At 41.9% G+C, this 14,904-nt stretch overlaps 1 protein-coding gene across 2 annotated transcripts in view; it reads left to right on the forward strand.

Annotated features, from left to right (window-relative positions):
• Positions 1-14,904, forward strand: part of LOC138266585 (uncharacterized) — an 808,694-nt gene that overhangs the window by 570,804 nt on the left and 222,986 nt on the right. For both annotated transcript variants that reach the window (XM_069215427.1, XM_069215428.1), the window contains exon 4: positions 9,808-9,853. In XM_069215427.1, coding sequence (XP_069071528.1) covers positions 9,808-9,853 — 46 coding nt within the window. The remainder of the gene's footprint in view (positions 1-9,807; positions 9,854-14,904) is intronic.

A 14,904-nucleotide genomic window follows, 5' to 3' on the forward strand; every position in this document is an offset into this window, starting at 1 on the left:
GTCCCTGAAGGGTATGCCTGCATACCTCAACAGTTTGGAGTTTTGAGTGAAGTGGGTGGACATCTGACAGAAAAGAGTGTTTAGGGGATATCTCAAAGGTGTCTGTCAGTGTCTTAGGTAACGCAAATTTTGAGGAGGTTCCGCTGCCTGACGGTGTCCAAGTAAACATGTGTGTCTAGGAGAAAGCTTCAGGAAGAGTGAGGATGGAGGGGAAAGTTGCAGGCATAGAAGGAAAATGATCTTAAGAAGCAGCTGTAAATGTTGCAGGCAAGTGTGATGGAGAAACTGCAAAATGGAGAGTTGAGAGATGGGGATATAGTGAGATGCAGAGGAGAAAAAAGACCTGGAAGAGAGGGAACTTGAAAGGACATATACCGGAGAAACAGATGAGACAGTGAAAAAACATCAGTCCAGGATACATGAGGATGAAATCTGAGCTTTAAAAATAGAGCAGTGGGTTAAGGGAGTACTGTTGAAAGAGAGACAAGGGAAAAGGTAAATTACCTAAACAGGCAGTGGAACTTCAGATCACAGAAGCTGTTAATAGCACACAAGGAATCAAGAGATTTCTTGGGTCCAAAGAAGCAGAACGCTATCCATTGACATTGACAATGCTTGTTTTATATGTCTCTAATGTATTAAAAGAATAACACAGTTTCAAATTAAAGTATATGCTGCACTGTGGCCAGCTCCTGAAATGTTTAATGCTTTCAAGCTGCATTTACATTGCAGTTGTATTTTGCACTGAAACACATGCTGGTTTCTTAAAAGTGGATAAGGCTAAAGCCTTAGCTGAAATAAAGAAATATGAGTAAGGGTAACGTTAAGTAATGGGACTATAAAAAATGGAAAGAGATCTCCTCACCTGTAGTGGCTTGCGGCAGGGAAAGGGGGTGGGACTTCGCAGCGAGTGGTAAGGGGGGATAAAATAAAATAATAAATATTTTTTTTAAACTTGCCTCAGTCCTCGCCACACCGCGTTGTTCCGCTCCTCCGCCGTCCACTCCAGGCACAGGATCCCAGCCTGCCCTGTGGCCAATCCTGACGCTGCTTAGAGCAGCATCAGGATTGCCTAGTGGTGCCCAGCCAGGGCACTCCCAGGGAGACTGGGAGCCTGTGCAGGCTCTCTCCAGCCTGGCAACACAGTGCCGGCTGGAGAGAGCCTACTGCACATGTGTGTTTGGCCGGCCAAACACACATGTGCTCTGAGGGGAGTGCACAGTGCACTCCACTCAGTGCACGTCGCAGTCCTTGGCCCCATCCCATTTAATACATAACAATAATAAACATAGTTAATTATCAGTTTGCATTAAAGGGTTTACAGCTGCTACTGCTAGCGGGGGCGACGCCTCTCCGTCCTAGCGGAGGCGCCACCCCTGCTCCTCACATTGATTGGCTACGCAAATGGGAATATATTTGTAGATGATCCCTGCAATAGTGACAACAGTCTTACCACTTCAAGGTAAGAGAGTAAAGTTTATTAGATCATGTGGTGCAGGAGCATCGTACATATTGCTGCAACCTCTGATGTCACATTCGTAATCTATATGGGCTCATAACCTGATGTATAATGTGTGTTTTAACATTATACTAATGGAACGTGTTGTACACAAATTCAATAATATAGTGTATTCACTGTAGTTAGAAAAACTGTGTTCACTGTGCCTTAACCTTATTAAATGAAATGTAATCATGGTATTTAATTTCATAACAATCCTCATGGTATTTGAGAGTATTTGTATTAGAAATGAAAATGAATTACACAATGTGTGCACTAATCGTGTATAGAGAATGTTAAAATGCATTTCCCAACCATTCTTAAGCTTGTGTAGTAATAAAGTCTGCATTTATTTTAACGGTAATGTGAAGTTTCACTTGGATCTATGTAATTTACATTAAGATAATGTAGAAATTAATATGTGCACAGTATAATGTGGAATTCATTTTCTGCGAACGTGTCATTTCATTGCAGGTCTAGTCACATAAAATTTTAGTTTGGAAATAGATGTATTATTGTTTTACAAATAGAGCATGTGAGAAAAAGTCCTTGATAAAAAGAACATGAAGAAACTATGCAGGGCATTACTGCCTCTAGCCATACATGTTGCAAATGATGTCTAGAGGACCAAGGACAAGAACAATCTCAGCACCGTTCTGGGAGAAAAAGAAAATGTAGCTAATTAAACCTTGGGACAGGAGAGAATGATGGTTCTTGTAATGGCGTAATTGAGGGTGTTACCTACTAGAATTGTGTGGTATTAACTAGGGCCTTTACTGATTGATTTTATGCAGACTTTCCCTGAACTTTGAGAGGTACAGACCTCTGACTTTCACTTTTGTCCCCGATGCTTCATTGGGTGTGATTTAGGCTTACCCATAACTCCCTAAGAAGACTCTTGACTGAGATTCGCAAGTGCTGAGATCTTCCTCTTCATTTTCCCATTCATTTTTTGCCTTGTTTCAATTTTTCATCTTTCATCCGCACGTCTTTATTTAGATAGTTTTTTTTCTATTTGAGATAGCTTACATTCTTTGTGATTTCCCCTGTTGACCTATAGATTAACTTAATTAGAGGCTTTTACCTTGCAACTCCTGTGTAAGAGAAACAACCAAAGACTTTTCTCTGAGCATCACATTTTGCATTTGATATTCTGTATCAGTGCTACTGAATTCCTGGTTTCCCTTATGTTAATGTGCCTACATTTCTTCAGGAGATTTGGTTATTCTGTGTTTATTTTGTATCTTTACAGTATTTGTTTTAGATTTGTTTACATTAACCTAAGTGTTAATTTGTAATAAAACCCTTTAACTTTATTTCTGGTTTGGGTATTCATTGTGTGGCCAAATTGGTTACACTACAAATGAATGATGACTAATTGTTACCATATTTCCCAGTTAACCCCTTTGCAGGGACATAGAGGACCAACTCCGAAAGAAAAGAGCATACAAATGCTCCATCAAAGCTAGTAGCAGAGGATGTAGCTAGTGGCTAAACTGGTGGTTTAATATTATCAATGTCCTAAGGTCTCAGAAGTAGACTATGAACTAAATGAATGTTTTAGAGATACTTATAGATTCTCCAGCTTGATCGCTAGTTTTTGTCATGTGTAGCGCAATCAGGTCCTGATTCTGAAAGACAATAATCACAGATTATTACTTCAAAACACATCGATAAATAAAATCCTTGCATAACTGTAATGGGACATGTTGCTGTGAGAGCCTCAGAATTCAGTGGATAACTCTGCTCTTACCGAGCATTCGTGGAAATAATCAGCCATTTTTCAGGTGTTATAAGTCACAGGACTCACACGGGTATTAGATAATGCCAGCAGAGGAGCGATTTGAAATGTAAATCTGGCATTTCCATTACAACAGAGAACTTGGACCATACGTAACACCACTCCTATCTGCATACAAATCCCTTTCTCATGGTGGCATCTCTGAAAGCAATCTCCTAGAAAAAAGGAGTCTGGTCATTGTTTTCCCAGTTGTACTCAAAAGCAATGACTATGAAGTTCACATAGATTTCCTCCTTCCATGAGAATACTGTGCCCAAATCTAGGTTGTGTTAAGTGTGTCCAGGAGCTTTTATGAGGCAATATGGAATGAACAGCAGGGGCAGAAAGAAGGCAGAGCAGCTGAGGGGAGTACTGGAATTTAATTTCCAGCTCCTACCATTTTTCCCGCAGCCCAGTAGCACCACACACATATTGGGGTCTGGTCAACTCAGCGGGGAATACTGCTCTGGCGCACCCATAATAAGCACCTTGGCGAGTATGGATTGGACCCTCCTTTTGTCCACTCTACTAATGGTCTAAACACTCGGGGACTGGGTCACAAAAGTAAACGTACACTTTCCTGTAAGTTTACAATTGTTTGCTATTCACCAAGGGTTTTATGAGTAGTGTTTTTACGAGTGCAGAGTCTTCACACATATAAAGACCTAACTATTTATATGCAGAGACTCCACACTCATAAAGATGCTACTCATAAATCCCTTTGTGAAAAGCAAACAACTGTAAACTTACACAAAATTGTAAGTTTACCTTTGTGAATCAGGCCTTCAGATGTTAATAATAGACTCCTTTCCTGAATATGTTAAACTTCAAGTGAGACATTGCAACTCATAAACCTTCAACAACAGATTTTTTTTTAAAGTGGAGTAATGCTGCTGGGACACCAATTGGAGCTGGAGAGTAAAGGAGTGAGGAGGCCCGCAGCAGGACAGGTGTTTTTTTATTTTATTATTTCCCCTCCCGCACCCCCACCACTGTACAGATTGGGTCTTTTGGCTAGCAGGCTTCATGTTTTTGGTCTTTTAACTTGTCATTCACATTTTGCATGCAGAATGGAACAATGGTTTAGCTCAGTGGTTCCCAAACTGTGGTCCGCGGACCCCTAGGAGTCCATAAAGCCTCCTCAGGGGGTCCGCGACTGCATAGAAAATTAAATAATATTCACAGATTAGGTCCCCAGCTTTCAGTAATGATTCAGTAGTGGGTCCCCCGATTCCAATAATGGTTCAGGGGAGGTACCTGGGTTCCAGTATTGATACAGTGGGGGTCCACAGAAGTGAAAAGGTTGGGAACCACTGGTTTAGCTCATTTTACCGTTTGACTCCCTTTACTTAAATGGCTGCATAAAGCCTTTCCACATTGTTCACAAAGGAGGTTCAAGTTCTGTTTTTTTTATTTTTCTTATTATCTTCAAATAAAGGCTTTTATCTGCACTTGTTTTAAAGTTTATGTACTAAAGTGACTAAGGGGCATTGCAACATTGTAGTTCCCTTTTATTTGAGTGCTTTGTTATGTGATGTAATATTCGTGTTGCCTTCAAAAATAAAAATGATGAAATGCAAGGCACAACTGGAAGCCTTGTTTTTTTTAAAAAAACACATCACTAGTAAACAGCTGCCTAGGTGATTTTTTTACATGAAGTTTTTTATTACAAGCATACCTGACCATGTTCAAGTTATGGCTTGTTTTCTTTATTCTTTTACAAGCACATTTTTTCAATAAAAATGTCTTTGCCAGTGCCTGTGTTTTGTTCACTCAAGGTGCTTTCCACTTTGTGAAGATAAAAAATAGTTTCAGATAAAATGTATAATGCTTTGAGTGTCATGTGACTTTACTACTTTGCATACTATTGGTCTGGAGCAGACACCTCACTGCATCAGCAGAGGATTACAGAACCCTTCTGTGCCAAGAATACCTTGTTTTCTGGTTCACTTTACTCATGAAATTGTGCTAGATACCAAAGAAAGTAAATAACGATTGAATCATTGTGTAGAGAGGCGGTGTTGATGGTGAAACTATCATTAATGTAGGTGTACTGAATGAATTTTGACACATGTATCCCTTCCTAAATATTTTGCTTTTGAACTACTTGGTTTGTGGATCTCTGCTGTGTGTGAGTCTCACTGACTGATTTTCAGTCACTGTAAGCTTGGGTAAATTGTATTTGAGTACTAATCACCAGTTTCCACCTTTCAAAATAAGGTCCAAATGCTCTGGCTTGTTGCATATGACGTGGGAGGACTGAGTCAGTAGGATCACTGCCTTACTGGGCCCCGTACCTGCAAACAGGTGGTTGGTTGTAGATGTGACTTTTAGTAATTTGTTTACGTCCTTTTTAGGCATTATAATTTATTTGGCTATTCAAAAGGAAATATTCCTGTTTCTTTTTGTCTATAGAATGAGTCTTTATTGCTTCACTGTCCGTCTGTAGTGCATTACTGTATTCACACTGTAGCCTGCACCACAATAAACCACTTCACATTGACTGAACTTAAATCAAAGGTTAACCTGTGCTTCCCTAGATAAAGAAAGATTCAGAGGGCAAATGTTAAGTTATTTGGTCATATACACACTTCTTCATGTACTTGGAATTCGGTCATAACCTTTTGAGTCATCTGTTAATTAGAAGTGGGCTGTCAACTACCATGCTGGGCCAAGTTACTTACCCTGCTGGCAAGCAGGTGAAGTAACAACTTCCCAACACAATAGGCCTATTTTGGAGGGATTAAGCCTGCTATTGGGCGTGGAAGAAGGTGAGGGCAGATTCTGTATAGGATTATTGCACTCACATTACCTGAGAAGCTTTAGCATACCGGTCCCAGAGAAGCAATAAGGGAGAAGCCAGGTCTTTATCTAGAGTCACTCTCTTCTGGAGGTTTCTTTGGAGTTCTGGTGGGAAGAAACCAGTTTGTGCGTGGCAGTTGGATGCAGGGATTAGAGGTCTCAGAGTTTTCTGACTATTGGCAACTTAAAGTCACCAATTTGAAAAATCACAAGATGCTGTGCAAGAAGAATAGGATGAGGTGGAGTGTTGGTGTCATGTTTGATTAGGCCCAGGTGTCCACTTACTAGACCTTTCTACACCCATTTAAAAAGCAATGCAATGTGACATTGATAAGCAATAGAATGTTCAGGACCTAAGGACAGATGGTCTCTATGTAGATAAATCCATTTGGAGTGGTGGAACACTCCATACTTGTGCTGACATTGACAGGAGGCCAAACATAAATACTCCTGGTGGCTAGAGAAAACATCAGAACCACACCTGGAAACCACATGCAACTCATCCCAGTGGGCCAAAGAAAACAGCATTTGTTACTTCTACTCATTGCTTAACCTCACACCTAGGGGCATATTTATACTTGTTTTGCACCAAATTGGCGACATTTTTTTTATGCATATTCAGTGCAAAACTTTCTTAATATTTATTCTTTGGCGCTAGGCCCGTCTAGCGGCAAATGTGTCGCGTTAAAGTCGTTTTTTGGATGTGGAAACCTACTTTGCGTCAATGAGATGCAAAGTAGGCATTCCCGTGCAAAAAATGACTATGGCCTTAGCGCCATATTTATCCCCCCATGCTAAAATCACGCACGGGGGAGGAGGGGTCAAATAATGGTGCAAAGCTTGCTTTGCGCCATTATTTAACACCTGGGTCAGGGCAGGCGTCAGGGGGCCTGTGGGCCTATTTCCATGGTGGAACACCATGGAATAAGCCCACAGGTGCCCTCTCCCAGGCCCCAGGGACACCCACACCAGAGGGACCACGGAGGATGGGGGACCCCATCCCAGTTAAGTATATGTAAGCACAGGTAAGAATTTGTTTTTTTTAAGTGCCATTGGGGGGCCTGAAATGGGGCCCCCTACATGTCACTGGGTGCAATGGCCAAGTCCAGGGGACCCTGGTCCCCTGTGCTGGCCATTGGGGTGATGGGCATGACTCCTGTCTTTTTTAAGACAGGAGTCATGTGGTATGGATGGTTTTGCGTCAGAAAATAAGCTAGGCTGGCTAGAGTCTTTTTTTTTTTTTACTCTAACCTGCCTAATGTCATTTTTCGGTGCGAAACCCCCTTCTTCCGTACCGTCAGCCCCACCCTGCCAGCGTAATTTTTTTTTCTGCTAGCCTACCCTTTGCACTGGCTTGCACCAGTCCAGAAACATGGTTCCCGGCTGGTGCTCAGAAATGGTGCAAGCCGGTGCTAAACGTTTTGGTGCAAAACTGCGTTAGTGACTCTGGGCTTGTGAATTATGACACTGTGCATTGTGGCTTTCTAATAGCCTCCCAGGAATATGGCATCCTAGAGGATCAACACGTGGAGCAAAGTGCCTGGCACCTAGGCCCTACTTTGCAAAGGACAAAGGGGGGACAGGGCTATAGAGGTTAATTAATGTGCATCCACAGAACACCCACTCTATAACTAAAGAGGCTCCTGGGTAGCGTTGTTGTTTTGTCCTTTAGGGCCATGGGCAGAGGAGAAGCAGCTGGGAGTCAGAGAGTTCCTATGAGAGATACAGTTGTTTCTCTTGCCTGGGCAGGAGGAGTGGAGAAAGCAGCTGGCTCCCTTAGTGGTGCCAGGCAAAGTGTCAAGCAATTGGATCCAGTAGGCCTGGACATGGAGCTTGGTTTCTGTGCACCCCACAAACTGGGACCGTGGGTGGGGACAGGGACACCTGATAAAAAAAGGCACAAGTAAAGTATTTAATGTGCTGACTGCATCAAAGGGCCTGCTGGAGGCAATATGAGAAGGATCACCCCATAAGGCTAAAGATCCTTGATGATTAATATAATCTTTCTGTGGTGGGGTACAGGCTAAGCTTTTGGAGACGTTTGCTGTGGGGGCCACCCACGAATGACAGTGGTACCTCCAGTTCTGGCTAAAGTGTCCAGGTTGAGGTTTAATTGCCACCCTATGGGTCTAAGATGCAAGAAGGTGTGACTTGGGGATACTTTTTCTAACGAGGCAAGACCTCCTGGAGCTTGGTCTTTTAGCTTTATGGTATATGTATATTTATTTCTATGTTCTGAGACTGCTTTGGAACTAGTGGAAAGGTTGAAGAAATAATTATACATAGCATAGTAAAGAACATAACAGTAATAATAGTGAATAATTGAAAGGGAGCACTATCCTGAAATGTGTTGGTTATATTGTGCTTAGCTATTTCAAATTTGCCATGATCTGTTCTTGTAATACCTTGCTAATGCCAGTAGACCTTTGTTGAGTGCTTCCATTACATGTTGTTATGCCACTTGGTACGATAGTGCAGTTTTAGGGTTCAGGTATAGTTCATATACTGTTAGAGGTGCCTCCAGTGCAGAGCTACATGCTACATTTAAGTTACTTGACCTGTGAACCCTGTCTTTAGTGTGCTTCCCTGTTGGCTGCAAGGCCCTTTAGACACCATAGGCATTTCCATCTGTCATTCTGAATATATTTGAAATGTGTGAATAGTATTTACTAGTGCGTACAATAGATCACTCTTCCATTTTATAAGAAAAAGCACTGTAGAGAGCGATGCATTAAGCGTTGTGAGTCAAGTTCTATAAAGGGTACTTTATTCCAAGTGAAGCCTCCACAACATGTAGTCCCCAGAGCGCCAATGATAAAAAAAGCCCAGTCGTTACATTTGGAACCCAGTGTTCCCCTTTCCTCCCTGGAACCCTCCATCTGGGAATCTGGGATTCCAGACAGTGGGCATATCAGGAACCTTGTTCAACGCTGAAGTAATGGACAGACCCTCCAGGCAACATATGACACCCTGGTATGAAATACAAGCAGCCACTCCAGTCCAAAACAGAAACACACAGGTCATTGGAAATTTAAGGAGAGGCAAAAATGTCACACTCCGGATTCCCAAGGTCCCTTCCACACACATTCAATCCAGTAATAAAAAGGTAAGGATAGGGAATTGCCAAAAAATTAAGACTTATCATGGGCATCAGGTACAGTACCTACAGTTTCTGCAGTACTACCCCATTTTTCAGGGCACCCTCATTGTGCAAGTTGGCATACCTCATAATTCCCATATACCAGAATTATTGCTGCAACAGGGAATGACATTTCTAGGAATTAGAAAACCACATCACTATTCCCGCCCACCTTTAAATGAGGGCCTTAGGCATAAGTTAACGTCCTGGCTGTATATAACACAGCATTTGCAAGCACACAATACAATATATTCTCATTAGAAACCAGAACAGTAATGTGTGAACTGCAAGTCGAGCAAACGTTCTAACAAAAGCTCTGAATGGAATGCAAATTATTTAACAGCTGTGCCTCCAGGGTTCAATCAAACATGCAGTAAGACCACTTACCTAGATTAAATCAGATCATTCGAATACATAATGCAAAAATAAAAAACTCCAGCCCCATTACGTGTTATAGAATAATAAATACGGAACCGATTTAAATGTGACACCGTTCAAAAACAACTATGGAGCCATTAATTAATCATTGTGTTGTGGAGGCGAAGACTTGGCAAATGACTAATGCATTTCATTTGTGTTTCATTGCAGGGTCTTCAGAGCCGTCTGCAAGGAGATCCTGCGAACAGAGCGAGGAGTATGTTTTTTTTTGTTTCTGAGCTATTTGTATGATGTGCTCCTTTGCTAATGACCACTAAGTACTCCTTGCTTTTCTGAGCAGGAAGCTTATGTCCAACTAATTAAGTTTTAATGAGAGGAAACCCAGTGATTGTGATGTTTCCTTGGCACATGAGCCGGTGAAGGTTGTGCGCATTTCGAGTGGCTGGTGGCTGGCTGGCACTGCTGCTTGCACTTTCACTGGTGCACGGTGTGCGTGCCCGGAAAACTCATGTTTGCAAAAAGCCTTTGGTGAAGCCTATTTGTGATAGTTCTGCTCTTAAACAGCTAATTTATTGGCCTTTTTCTGTTGCTAGTACTCAGTGAAAGACATCCCTGAGTCACAGTGAAGATGCCAAGTAATTTCCTTTTTCACCAAGTTTGATCATACTTTGGAGTCTCCATGGTGTGAGTGATGAGGGATGTTGCATTACAAAACAGAAGGCTGTAACACATAAAGTGGGCACTGAGAGTGCAAATTTAGTAGAGGCCTCTGCCACAGTTTGGACTAATGGGTGAAATAAATACCTGAGGAGCCCAAGATGTGGTTTCGTACTACCTTAGGCAGTGGTGAGTTTGCATTCCACTCTGGAAAATTAAAGAAATGTTCTGTTTTTGGAAGGAAATGTAGCAGGATGTGCTGACATCTCAAAAGAGGGAGTAATTGTCACATTTATCTTATATCAAGTTACATCAGGTACTAGAGGTGGGCCAGTCACTGAAAGCTCAAGCCTGGCTCTAGTCCAACTCAAGGTCCTGTTGGAACCTCGAGCCCATAACAAGCCCATCTTTCATGTGGCTTCTAGGCAGGGGGCGCGCACCAAGGCATAGCGCTCCCCCAGGGCAGGTGCACACCGGATTGGACCGGTTATAGGCGGCAGCCCAACGGTGGGTGCCATTAAAGTTTTGAAAATCGCCATCACCTCCGCGTGGTGAGCCGATTGGTCAATGGGGGCGTGGTGGGGGCCCCTGTGGCGATCAGCAGGGGCAGCCAGACAGGGGTTAAAAGGGACTGTGAGTCCTGAGAGGGTCATCTTGCTCACTTGACCCTGGCTGCCCCTGACGATCGTCGATGCACACACCTCCAGAGGACTGGAGGAATTCTTTCCCTCCCACCCATCCCCAATGAATAGCAGGAGTAGCAAGACCTTAGGAGGGAAGGAGTCATGTTTGGGCACAAAGCAGGTGGACAACCTTGGCATCAAGAATACTAGTGCAGCCAAACTCAAGAAGGTATCAGAAGCCTTTCGGCTCAAACCAGGGTGGCAGTGCTGTGGGTGTAGAAAAGGGGCTTGGGATGACCGCTACCACAAATATCCATAGCTCCCCCCGCGGTACTCCATTACAACACCCTGGGAATTTGGGGAGATGGAGACCAAGGTATGGCCCGGTTGCCCAGGACCATCCCCATCGGGTGCCAGGGGGAATCCCTTGCTTAGGATTGGCTCGGGCATGGTGGGTTTGGGGGACAGTTTTCATGCTGGCCCGCGCCCCCTTGACCGTGTATTTTGATGCATTCCCAGATTTACAAGAACTTGTAAACCTGGAAATGTCCCAAAAAGATACGCCACCCAGGAGAGGCATAATGAGGGTAAATATGTGTACTTCTAATTTTTCCTCTTTCTATGGGTGCTGCTTCTGCTGCAATGCAGGGACCCTTGCACTAAGGTGCAAGGGTGACTGTGTTGGTGCCAGGCAGACAAAAGAGCACCAGCGAGGGGGTAAGGACAGAAATGAGCTGTATGCCGTAGATATGGTGCATTCCTGCCCTTTCACTTTGACACAGAGCAGCGCAACAAGGTGTCCTGCACCAAATCCCTATAAATATGCCCCTTGGTGCTTAATTCTTTCATATGAAATAGAGCATGTTTGTAAACATGAAGAATAAAAATGAGACCTTAGTGCAAAATTAAAAACATGAAATCTGTTAGATATTTGCTTCAAACAAAGATTAGAAAAAAAGAAAAAAGTCCCAGTAGCTCAGAATGTGTAGAAATAAGCAGAAAAATTCTAGCTTTTCTCTAACTATCTCAGAAAGTGCCAAAAATAAACATGTTCTCTCTTCTTGTCTTTGTAAGCTAGAAAAATAGAGCAGAACAAAGAAAAGCAGTTTTTAATGATAAACAGCTGCTTCAGTTATGCTCTGTGACCTGCCTTTCACCTCCGCTGCTGGCAGCATTGTTATAACTTATAATAGTATTCTGATATCTTTTCATGACTGGGTATGTCAAATTAGAGACAGGCAAATATACAGGGATCAAAGAATCCCATGCATTGTAAATATATTTATTTGATGAAATACGAACCCAGTCCAGTCAGAAAAGTTCTCACGTAGGCCCAACTAAGCAAGTGAAATGCCTTCTCAGCGTCTAAGAATGCTTCATGCAGTGAGTTGATGAAAAGTTTGCAATTATTTACCTACTAAATTGGATGTGTGGACTAAAGAGGTCCATATTGAACGATTGAGCTGTATTACAATATAATCACCCTGGCTCATATCCGGAATATTGGATTTCTCTTATATTCCGTACCTACTGAACACAGGCAGGTGGTATATTACAAATTTGCTGTTTTTTTGCCAAGCTATAGTTTAGAAAGCTTCAAATATCAGAAAAGTCTTGTCCTAAGTGTTGATTTTAGTCTGTTCTGGGTGTGTACAGTAACATTACACAATGAAGAAGTGAGCAAGAGTCCTCATTTCTATCTTGCATCTCTTTTTTAGTCATCTTTCTATTCTGAGAGTTTTTTTGAATCTGGCTATCGGAGTAAAAGTCAGACTTCATGGCACTTGCATATGTAGTAATTGTCTGCGAGGGGCTGAGAAAGAGGGTCGTGCAATCTTTAAAGTTGAGGAATGAATTTGCTCTTATTATATTCTATTTTTTTAATTTTGTTATGGCTAGCCAATATTGCTATCAGGAAAAAAGAGCATTTAGCAGAAGGCAATTATATTGATAGCTATGTGATCTGTGCCTGGTTCATTTTAGAAACCTCTTTTGTAAAGCACAGATCAGTGTGTGACACGCATCACTAATTTGCATTACTTGGAAGCAATTGTCATCACCAATAATAACACAGACACATGCTGTTAAGTATGGTAGAAGACAAAAACAACCTGTATTGGGTTGTTTTTCTGAATATCCAATTCCTAATTGCGAGATTCTGCGAATCGCAATTAAGAATCGATATTCTTAATGTATTATGTATGAAACTAGTGGGTTGCACATTGACCTACCTCATATATATTAATGAGGTAGGTTGCAATTTGCAACCCACTAGGAATAGCTGCCATCACAGCTATGGTCGCCGGCTAGGGTCAGCACACCACCATGTTTGTGATTGCTTTTAAATAAAGCAATCTTCTTTTTTTTAATGCAGTCCATTTTCCTTAAAGTAAAATGAAATGTTTCAGTTTCAATTTTTAAGAGCAGGCAGTGGTCCATGGGATATTTATTCAACCATTCTCAAACGGGAGGGGGTCCCTTGTGGATTCCTTCCCATTTGTGAATGAGTTACCACCAACTTTCAGATGTCGATAAACTGCAAATGTTTTATGACCGCATTTTGGTGGCATAAACTGTGCACATAAGACTGCAAAGTGGTATTAGGAAGGGACGCCCTTCCAAATACTTTATCGCAAAACCCAAATTAAGAATCAGTAACAAGTTTCTGAATCGCAATTTGGGCCTTGTTTATCAGAAAAGGCATTTTTGTGTTTGCAAATGGCCTGATTCTGCAAATTGGGTCATTTACAAACACAAAATACTTTGTACTTATAGGCCTTGATTTCTATGAAAGTAGGAGCACTAAAAGCAGATATCACAAACACCATGTAAGTGTTTGGCTCAGTAAACAAATTGAAATCAGTAATTGTAATATATTGTTTTATTTTTCTCTTATGGAATGTCAAGGCACATCTGGATTTTAAAGCATGAATATAAATACAAGTAATTCTTTTGACTAGTTTTCGCACAGTTTTGTCCTTGGGTTTTAAATTAACAAGTCAGTGCATTGTATAAGATCTACTCCACATCTGTTTCGACTAACCAATTCATTTTATAACAATGTGCTGGAAAGAATATATCATGTTTGATGTAGATGAACCATCTTGCACACATAAGTGTACCTATGTTTATTTTAAAGAGATGAAGGCGCTGAATCAGAATGTCAGCATCTTACATATAATTAGAGCAAAAAGGTCAATGATGGAATAGGAATACACGGAATACTGCATTGTTTCCAATAGGTGATACTTCCAAAGAGGTCACTGATTGAATGGGCAATGGCAATTAATTATTCCATAACATACTAAAAGGTTTTCCTTGAAACAATGAAAGAAAGGCTTTGCATATGTTTCATAAAATTCCAGTATCTCTAGACAATTACATCTAGAATTAAGAACCATTTAGGATGAAGGATTGGTGTCAAGGGTATCATACAGGCCACCACAAACCCCACAGTGCAGGGAGGCTTCTCACCATTCGAGGGCTCCTCAATCAGCTTGGCCTATGAGTTTCTTTGAGATATGTTAAACTCAGGGACCCCACCATATTCTGCAGTGTGGAGGGTATCATTTTGTGTTACAGCACTGATTGGTGCTACTTGACAATGTGGACTTTCTCCCTTCAAATTGTTGATAACCAGTAGCAGATATAAACGCAGTACGACTACTGTGAATTAAAACCATCTTTAATTCACATGAGGGAAACAGCCAGCAAAAAGCACAATTTGCTATACTATTTATTGAATTACAGAGACTGAATCAGGGAAATTCCTCATAAGTTTGAAAGATGATGGGGGCATGGCCGGGGGCGTGAAGATGGCGGTCGCACTCTGAGAGTGCTCTGGACCCCTCCGTCATCCACTCCAATCTGTATGCCATTAGACCAACCCAGCTCCTGCTAAAGGGGTGCTGTGGAGTCCAGGATCCTGCCTTCTCCATCCAGCTTTATGATTGTCATAGCATCCAGGAATTGGACCGACATGTCCTCTCCTATTTTTCCAACATGGTGGCCACCATTGAAACAGTGC

This window comes from Pleurodeles waltl, chromosome 11 (genome assembly GCF_031143425.1).
Source record: "Pleurodeles waltl isolate 20211129_DDA chromosome 11, aPleWal1.hap1.20221129, whole genome shotgun sequence".
NCBI lineage: Eukaryota > Metazoa > Chordata > Amphibia > Caudata > Salamandridae > Pleurodeles > Pleurodeles waltl.